Raw genomic sequence first — 9,982 nt, 5'->3', positions numbered from 1 at the left:
CGCGAGTGGGGGGGGGGAGGTTTTCCTACGAGGATGAGTGACTGGTGACAAAGAGACCGGGGAGCCCCTCTGGCTTCAGTCGTCACCCGAGAGAACTTGGTGTTTTTTTGTTGTTGTTTTTTTTAATAGGCTGGTGGTCTTTTGACATTTTTAAATGTTTTAAATTTTGTTTTATCATCATCATATTTGGAGGGGGGAACAACCATGCCTGTCCGGAGGGGTCATGTTGCGCCACAAAACACCTTTTTGGGAGTAATTATCCGGAAATTCGAAGGACAAAGTGAGTAGCGCGGTGCCTCTCCGGTGCCTCTCCGGTGCCCGGTGCCTCTCCGGTGCCCGGTGTGGGTGCGTGGTGGCGGGCTGCCTTTCCTTTTGTGTCTGCCACGCTGCGTGCGTGTTTTGGGTTATGTTGCCAGATAGGCCACAATTAAATGTTGACTATACGTCACATGAAAAGTAATGTTGAGTTAATGATGGAGTCTATTGTCTTGTGTTCATCTCTTGTTGTTTTAACAATGTGCATCTCAAAAACAAAGATACACGGGTTCGATAACTTCCCCATCATATCCCAGAAATACCTGCCTTGCTTTCCTTTATTAATTCCTCCTATAAGCTTGAGCTTTTCTAAATGATGTTCTGTGGCTGCAGACTAAGGAGTCATGAATCTGTGTCTACTGCTTAAAATGTGTGGCTGTAGTTACATTCTTCTATTCTACAAATAATGCAATAATCAGGCTTTAATAATCTCATAAACAAGCAATTAAGCCATCTTTATTCACTGGATCAGCTGAGCACCATTTAAGAATAATGACTAATAATTAAGATAATCACATGTAAACACATCACACCCACCTACCTGTATTTCCAGAAATGTATCGATGTGTACACGCTATATTAACGTAATGTACTTTATTGTTTTAAAGTATTATTTCATATACTTCCACATGCTCAGTGAACGTTTCCAGTGAATCAAATAACAGATTTACACACCGTAAAAGCCCTCAGAGGCAAATTTATAATTTGTGATATTGGGCTTTACAAAATCAACTGAATAATAACAATCGTCTTCCCCTCGATCTCCCCTCTACAGACAGGAAATTCATCATCGCCAATGCCCGGGTGCAGAACTGCGCCATCATCTACTGTAATGACGGCTTCTGCGAGATGACGGGCTTCTCCCGGCCGGACGTCATGCAGCGGCCGTGCACCTGCGACTTCCTGCACGGCCAGGCCACCGCCCGGCACTCGGCGGCCCAGGTGGCCCAGGCCCTGCTGGGCTCCGAGGAGCGCAAGGTGGAGATCACCTACCACCGCAAGGACGGTGAGTGCTGTGTGTCGTCACTCGTTTAGGGTGTGTGTGTGTGTGGGGGGGGCGTCCTTTTGCTGTGAAGTCCAGTCTTAAAAATTATGCAAGCGCCAACTGTGAAAGATGTTCATTAGCCTGTGCAGGGTAGGGCACCCCGGGAAGGATGTAGCTCACCTCCCCGGAGACGAGTGTGGAGATAGCGAGGAGTGTGTGTGTGTGTGTGTGTGTGTGTCCGTCCCCCCCGTACAGTGCAGTCACTGCATCCATTCGGCTATTCTCCTATAGCGTTCCTCTAGTTTACATAAGGGACGGGCGTGCACGTGCTGCTTATGAATACTGCATGCATGTCATGACTTGGCATGACAGCTGGTATTGTTTTGATGAGGCCAGAGTGGAAGTTTAAACCAGTGGCATCAGCTGTGCTGGTCCGTGTGGGGACCTGAGACCATGACACGGTGCATAACGCTAAAGGTGGAGTTTGTAATATGGCCCCAATGCGGATTAGTGGTTCTATAAGAGCTACGGGGACATCGTGTCTGGTGTTATTGTTTATTGAATGTTGCCATGAGGCTTTATGGTGTTGTATCGTGTGTGTGTGTGTGTGTGTGCGTGACTTATTTCCAATCAAATAAAAATCAATCCCCCCCACTTAGGTCAGGGCTCAACAATGAGGATTACGAGCCCGCGCCGGGCGAGTAAAATGCCACTTGTGAGAAAATGACGCCGATCAAAGACACATTTTATGAGCTTGAAGCGCAATTGGGCATTTAAATAATCACGTGGCTAGAAATGTGTCTGTAAAAAACACCACATTAACGCTGAACCCCGGGGTTACGGCATTTTTCATAACTGCAGACATCTTTTTATGAGGTGGATTTTATTTGATTATTGTTGCAGAGAGGCGATGCCGTCTGTGTCAATGAGCCACGGCCGATTCCTGGAAGCAACAACAACGGCAGCTACAAGATACAAATATACCACATCCATAACAAGCTGTTAAACCTCAGAAACCTCTCAGAGGGGCCAAGCCGTTGATTAGTAATTGTTGAGTAAACCTCTTCTGAAAGTCCTCTAAAGCCCACTTCTGTTCACATGTTCGAGTTCAGAAAGGTCAAGCTCCACGTTAGCGCTGGGATCCATAAATGAAGGAGCGTGTCCCTCTGGGCGTGAGGACATGGGCCTCTTCTCATGGAGAGTGGAACCAGAAGCTGTCGTCAGGGGGGCGGTTTGAGATGGGAGCGCTGGACCGGGAGGAGAGAGGGAGGAGGGAGGGAGGGAGGAGGGAGAGAGGAGAGAGGAGAGAGGAGGAGGGAGAGAGAGAGAGAGACAAGGAGAGGGAGGGAGTGGGGAGAGAGAGAGAGGGAGGGAGAGGGAGATACAGGGAGAGAGGGAGGGAGAGGGAGGGAGGGAGGAGAGGGAGGAGGGAGAGAGGGAGGAGAGAGGAGGGAGAGGGAAGGAGAGAGGAGGGAGAGAGGAGGAGGAGAGGAGAGAGGAGGAGGAGAGGGAGGGAGGGAGAGAGGGAGGGAGAAGGAGAGAGGGAGGGAGGGAGAGAGAGAGGGAGGAGAGAGGGAGAGGGAGGGAGGAGAAAGAGGAGAGGAGAGGGAGGAGAGGAGAGAGGGAGAGGAGGAGGGAGGGAGAAGGAGGGAGGAGAGGGGAGAGAGGAGAGGAGGAGGAGAGGGAGAGGGAGAGAGGAGAGAGAGGAGGAGGGAGAGGAGAGAGGGAGAGGAGAGAGGAGGAGAGGGAGAGGAGAGGAGAGGAGGAGGAGAGGGAGGGAAGGAGAAGGAGAGAGAGAGGGAGGGATAGAGGGAGAGAGAGGGAGGGAGAGAGCGAGAGGGAGGGAGAGAGAGAGAGAGAGAGAGAGAGAGGGAGGAGAGGAGAGGAGGAGAGGAGAGAGAGGGAGGGAGAGGGAGGAGAGGAGGAGAGGAGAAGGAAGGAAGGAGGAGAGGAGGAGGGAGAGGAGAGGAGAGAGAGGAGGGAGGGAGGAGGAGAGGAAGGAAGGAGGGAGAGGGAGGGAGGGAGAGGGAGGGAGGGAGAAGGAGAGAGGGAGAGAGAGAGGGAGAAGGAATGAGAGAGGGAGAAGGAATGAGAGAGGGAGGGAGGGAGAGAGAGAGGGAGAAGGAATGAGAGAGAGGGAGAAGGAGAGGGAGGGAGAGAGGGAGAGAGAGAGGGAGGGAGGAGAAGGAATGAGAGAGAGAGGGAGAGAGAGAGAGGGAGAGAGAGAGAGGGAGGGAGAGAGAGGGAGACATACATTCTTCTATCCTTGCCGGTGTTGATGTGTGTACGTGTGTGTGTGTGTGGTCGAAGGTTGGTCGAGTGGCGTGAGGTGGCTGAACATCTCTTCTGGTTGGAGTCAGTAAGAAGCCGACAGTCTCGTTTCATCTGGTGTTTTTCTGATGAACCTTCACCATCAGAAGCTCCGTCGGGATGATGAAGACCACCGTGTCCCTGCTGGAGAAGAGCTGCGTCTTATTTCACACACGGGGATGAACTAACGTTTACTAAACTGCCAAGTTCCATCTTGTGCAACTTTAGAGTTTCACACTCCATTTATCTGACAGTTGCAGAGCTTTTCTGGCCGTGTGTTTCTGATGATGGAAGAAGATTCTTACAGACACATCGTCTCCTACGAAGTTCCTTTTGACACGGAACGTTCTTGTGTGGTTCCGACAACGTTCTGCAAACTTAGCACTCGATTGCATGAGTGGTATGAAATAGTGAGTGGACCTGTAGCAACACTACATGACGTCTTTCACCCATTTACACCCATTCACGTACTGATTTTCTCATAGACTTTGACACAATCCGACTGTATTGGTAACCAGATGTGTCGCCCCCTGCTGGTCAGTAGACAGAATGCAGGTGTAAGATGCTTCTTGCCTTTTCTATTTGTTCACGTCAAAGTAATTTTAACCTTATGGGCTCTGATTAATTCTGCATGCAGTTAACACGCGTCATAACGTAGTATTAATAAACACAACTGTTTGACAGGAAGATGCCGTTTCAGGGGTAACCGCGTTTGAAAAGTGACACGTTTTATTCGTCCTCATTTGTCGCACGGTGGATCCAATTCACGGCGATGTGACGAGGGGCTCATGTAGACGGGGAGAAATAACTGATCCACTATTGTCCCTGTAACTGATCCACTATTGTCCCTGTGCCCAAGAATGCTTCTCCAGCATGTATGAATGACTACCGACCGGTGGCCCTCACCTCGGTGGTCATGAAATGCTTTGAGAGGCTGATAAAGGACTACATCTGCGCCTTCCTCCCTTCCTCCATGGACCCGCTGCAGTTTGCTTATCGCCCAAACAGATCCACGGATGATGCTGTCTCCCAGGTACTGCACACCACACTCTCTCATCTGGACAGCCAGAGGGGGGGCTATGTGAGACTACTGTTCATTGATTATAGTTCAGCTTTCAACACCATAGTCCCCTCCAGACTGGCGGGCAAGCTGATTGAGCTGGGACTGAACACCCCACTGTGTGCTTGGATCCTGGACTTCCTGACCGCCAGGCCACAGGTGGTCAGGGTGGGCAGACACACCTCAAATCCCTCACCCTGAACACAGGATCCCCCAGGGTTGCGTCCTCAGCCCCTACTGTACTCCCTGTACACACATGACTGTGTGGCCAGGTTCAGCTCAACACCATCATCAAGTTTGCGGATGACACAGTGGTGGTGGGCCTGATCTCCGACGAAGGCCTACCTGGAGGAAGTTGCTGATCTGTCACTCTGGTGCCAGGACAACAGCCTCATCATGAATGTCACCAAAACTAAGGAGCTGATTGTGGACTTTAGGAGGTACAACAACAGAGGACGTACTCACCACTGGGGATTAACGGGACTACTGTGGAGATAAATACCTGGGAGTCCACATCACCGAGGATCTGACATGGTCAACAAACACAGACACTCTGGTGAGAAAGGCAAGGCAGCGCCTCTACCACCTCAGGCAGCTGAAAATTTAAATTTTCCCAGGGGATCCTTCAGTCCTTCTACTCTGGCGCTGTAGACTGCGTCCTGTCAGGAAGCATCACAGCCTGGTTTGGCAACTGCTCCGCTCAGGACAGGAAGGCTCTGCAGAGTGCAGGACTTGTACACCAGGAGGTGCAGAACCAGAGCCGGCAGGATCATGAAGGATCCTCACCACCCCAACAACAGACTGTTTCAGCTGCTGCGGTCAGGCAGGCGCCTCCGTAGTCACGCTGCAAGAACAGAGAGACTGAGACGGAGTTTCTTTCCTCAGGCCATCAGGATTGTGAACTCCGACCTCACCAGGACCCATAGACCCACACAACTGCCCCTCTTAGGCACACACACACACACACACACACACTTACTGTAAATATTGTGTTGTTTTTTATTTGTAAATAGTGTGTACTTGTTGCCCTTGCACATTCCTGCTGAGCATTGCCACTTTCATTTCACTGCACACCCTGTGTGTGTATGTGACAAATAAAACATCTTGAATCTTGAATCTTGATTGTTTTTCAAAGAAACTTTTTGGAGTGTTCAATTTGAAACGGTACTGTTCAGTAATTTGCTAAATAGTCTTTAAAAACCGGTATGACGAGGTCTCGTCTGCTCTGTGCTTGGTTTCCAACACCTTCAAGGAGCAGCTGTAGATGTTCTGCAATGAGTGTGCAGGTAGGAACCATTAGCGAGCAGCGTTGCATTGCCACAGGACGACGCCACTAATGAGGACACGGATACCTTCTGTTGCATCGATCTCCAAAACCGCTGCATCGGAGAGGGGAAATCGATGGCGGCCCCGAGGACTTCTGACCACCGGACCCCGTAGTGTGTGTGTGAGTGGGGGGGGGGGGGCCTCATTAGCATTCTGAGCCTCTAATTACCTCTGAGTTTTCCTCTCACCTGACTCTGAGCTTCTCCCGGGAAGGTCGTACACCTGTTTGCTGCTCCCATGCTCTCCTTTTTATAACTATGCAAATATATGTAATGAATCCTGCACTAGGATTACACAAAAATCATAATAATCATGTAATCCAGTGACAATGAATTGTTAGGTATTTTCAAAACACTCCATATCCCAAAAATTCATAATTTGATGTATCCTAAAATTCATAATTTGATGTATCCCAATTCTCTTTTGAACTAAATTCTCAACTTTTACGATGGCTTCTATTAACTCTGTGGCCCCGTGGACAACCATTGACCCAGAATCATGTGTCACTGCACTCTTTATGTATCTATTGTTTGACCACATGTTCCAGAGGAAAGTGTCTGCATGATAGCGAATGCTTATTACTCTGAACAGAAGTATTTATTTATTTTACAACAAGGATGCTTCAAATCATTTCTTGTTGGCTCTCGTCACAGTGCTGAGCGATGTCACCCTGCGGCTTACATATTATGACTAATATGCCGTGTTTGATTGAAAATGAATGCATCCAGATGAATCAATAAGAGCATCGTAGCCCTCTGAATCAAATTACATCGTGATGTCAGATTCCCACCCCTATCAAAAATCTCATTCTTATTTTAGGCTACGCAACAAATGTGTCCACACACACACACACACACACAGAGCTCCATTCTCTGCTGCCCTGGAACTCGTGGCGGCGAGCTGATTGCTCTCCACGTGGCGTGACCACTGGGCTTTCTGCGAGGCAATCTTCTCCTTCTTTAACCCCGTGACCCCCGTGCTCTGCATAAATGCATCGGCCCGCCGTCCTTTACGGTCCTCGGAGGAGGATTCCGGCTCGTCGGCACAATCTCCGGCACATTGTTAATGCGTTCTGATCCGTGCCTTTCGCGGAACAACCGGTCCTTTTGTCTCCGAGTGCTCGTATCTGGACGACCTCTAGAGGAGTAGCTGTCATTTAAGTCTATTCCAAAAAGCCCCGCGCTTGACATTTAGACGCTGAGCTGTTTGCTGCCCTTCAATCTCCAGCTGTTGTCAAATCGGACTCCTTTTTTAAACATACATTTTTTGTTGTTGTTAACCTTCATACCATTTCTGAACAGACTTGTGATGCACGTTTGCTTTTTCCTTTTCATCATCCCATTCGTGATGTGATGACTGATGCTTTTCACACAATTGTAATCGCACGCACAAAAACCACAACGCTGGTGCCCCTTGAACCTCGCTCGCGTTGATGCGTCTCAAAACCGTCAATCTCACTCGAGGAAAATAAAGTAAGAGCATCCTTTTTAAGTTTTTCGGGCTGTCAAACCATTTCAAACCCGAAAGGTGAATTCAGTCAATGTTTCTCATTAATTACCAGAATCTTCAGATGTATAACAGATCTAGTTGTTCTCCAACTCACAATTTAGAGAATAGTTCAGAAGTTCAAACTATATCCAGCGATGTGATGGTGCTAAGTTCTTGTGAGTGCTTTATTTCTAAATGGCTATGTTTTTATTCTCAATGATTTCCCACCTTTTCCAGTCGCTGCAATGATTCAACTGTGAGTAGCCTTAAAACTCATAGTGAATACTTTGAAATAGAAAATGTTAACACTACAGGGCTGTTGGAGGACATAACTTTACTGTTGTGACATTTTAAAAAAAAGATTTTCGGTAGAAAATAAATTTTTCAACATCAACGAAGTTACCATATATGGTTCCTCTCCTAATAAAAGTAATGTAAAAGTATAATATTCCCCTCTTAGGGGAGAGGAGGTACAGAAGTCACACAGAGTAGTAGTAGCCTAAATGTACTCGGTTACATTTCCACCATTGCTAGAAGACAGAATTGTTTCCAAAAGCACAAAGTTGTTCATGTTGCCCTCAAAGAGCGTCAAATTAATGCATTTACCTTTTTAATGTGTAGAAAACAACGAGCGGCGAGTGAGGACAGCAGGCGTCAGCTGGCAGTATAAAAGGGTCGGCCACCTTGGGCATGCAGCTGTAACTGCACACCCATTATCATATTAAATCCAGATTAGCCATAGACGGACACAGAGGTGCAAACTCACAGACACACGAGCGATTACATGATTCTCCTGGCAGAGAAGATGATAACCTTCATAAAGCCCCCCGCGATGCACCTCCTTTATGATGCCTTGTCCCTCCAGGAAAAGAGCAGGTTAGAGCCAAACGGCATTAAAATAGATCCCAAGTTACAGAGTGTTCTAAAACATCTTCGTTTTCTATCCAATGAGCGACTGACGAACACCCTCCATTATGTGGCCTTCCAGTAAATGATGGCGTGTTGCCAAGATTTTAGATGCGAGTTTGTTTTCCTCTGGCAGGGCTCTGTAAGAGATAGCCACTTAAAAGCTAATGACAGGAACTCCTCATCTAAATCAATTCAGTTTATTTTGTGTCGCCCAAAATCACAAATCACGAATTTGCCTCAGAGTGCTTTACAATCTGTACACATACGACATCCCTGACCTTTGACCTCACATCGGATCAGGGAAAACTCCCAAACAACCCTTCACGGGGAGAAAAAAAGGGAAGAAAGAGGAGTGGGCGGGGCATCAGCAGCGCCATGGCATCAGGCCCAGCCAGGCCCAATGGACCCTACGAGACGTGAAGTCAGGAGGACTCTGAGGGTAACCAGCCATCTGTCCCTTCACAGCCAAGTTACGACCCACAAGATAAGTCCCCAAAAACAACGAAACAACGGCCGTCTTTCTTTTGTTATCGTAACACGACCACGGAGAACAAGTCGGTGTCCGTTCTGCTCTCGCTATCTTCTGTGGCCAACGTGCACTAAACCCATAAAGGACCCTCGAAAGAAAGGAGTTCCTTTGCAGATGGAGTGTGACTTTGACTACCCCCCCCCCCCCACACACACACACACACACACACACTCAATCTGAAGCGACGGAGACAGATTTGTTTTGTAGCCAAAGCTTTGATTTCCTCTGCGTTCATGCCTCGCAGTGGCTCTCATTTGTAATTTGTTTTCTTTAACGGCTTCCCGGGGCTGCCAGCGAGAGGAATTACAGATTGTTCATTCCGAGAAGATTTGTAGTTACTCTGCTTGTTGTTGTTGTTGTCGTCGTCCCAAACACGAGCGCTTTAAAACACTCCGAGTATTGAAGGTATCTTGTTCTCCATGTCAGCAAAATCTTGCAGCGAAATCAAAACACTAGGATTCAAAAGTTTGTGCATTTATTCTGATGTATATTGTATTTATCGGCATTCAATACATTGCTGCTTCCTTGTGGTAAACACTCATCATCATCATTCCACGTAAAATGTGTCGACCCAAGGACGGTCGTTCGCAATTTAGTAACTATGCCCGAAAGGATGAAAGAAAAAAGAAGGAAGGGCACGTCATAAATAATGCATCGGGGTTGTTTAGAACCCCACATCTGCCCATTTCAGCTCGGTAACGAGATGATGTGGCCGTCAATTTAAATGAGTAAATATGTCCGGGGACCGATTGGGGTTCATGAAGCCGGGCCTTCCATTGGGATCAATAACCCTTCCTTCAGTGATCCTCCCCGTTGCTTTCCCCGTCATTCATCCGTTGCATCCCCCCCCCCCCCCCCCGCCTCCCCAGCTCTGTGCATGGAGTAAAAAGGAGAGGCGGTGTTCATCCAGCCGGTGTCTCATAAATAAGGAGCTGCATGTGAGCGAGAGAGATTTATTTGCTTGTGTGTCTCGCAGTGCAGTTAAAAGGTTTAGCGGTAAACATAGCCCCCCACACACACACACACACACTTTATTTATTCCGACCACAACCCCAGCTTT

General features: G+C 48.1%; 1 protein-coding gene across 5 annotated transcripts in view; it reads left to right on the top strand.

Annotated features, from left to right (window-relative positions):
- The first annotated feature begins 34 nt into the window (after positions 1–34).
- The window catches only part of LOC130204324 (potassium voltage-gated channel subfamily H member 7-like), a 42,801-nt gene continuing 32,853 nt past the window's right edge, over positions 35–9,982 (top strand). For 3 of the 5 annotated variants that reach the window (XM_056430961.1, XM_056430960.1, XM_056430959.1), the window contains exons 1-2: positions 44–280; positions 1,091–1,321. In XM_056430961.1, coding sequence (XP_056286936.1) covers positions 205–280; positions 1,091–1,321 — 307 coding nt within the window. In that variant the 5' untranslated portion in view covers positions 44–204. Of the gene's footprint in view, positions 281–1,090; positions 1,322–9,982 lie in introns of all 5 variants that reach the window. The other 2 variants (XR_008833624.1, XR_008833623.1) reach the window with 1 other exon arrangement.

The sequence above is a fragment of the Pseudoliparis swirei genome, chromosome 14, assembly GCF_029220125.1.
Source record: "Pseudoliparis swirei isolate HS2019 ecotype Mariana Trench chromosome 14, NWPU_hadal_v1, whole genome shotgun sequence".
NCBI classification, from domain to species: Eukaryota; Metazoa; Chordata; class Actinopteri; order Perciformes; family Liparidae; genus Pseudoliparis; species Pseudoliparis swirei.
Note: the sequence above shows the minus strand (reverse complement) of the source record. Positions and strands in the feature narration are given on the sequence as shown.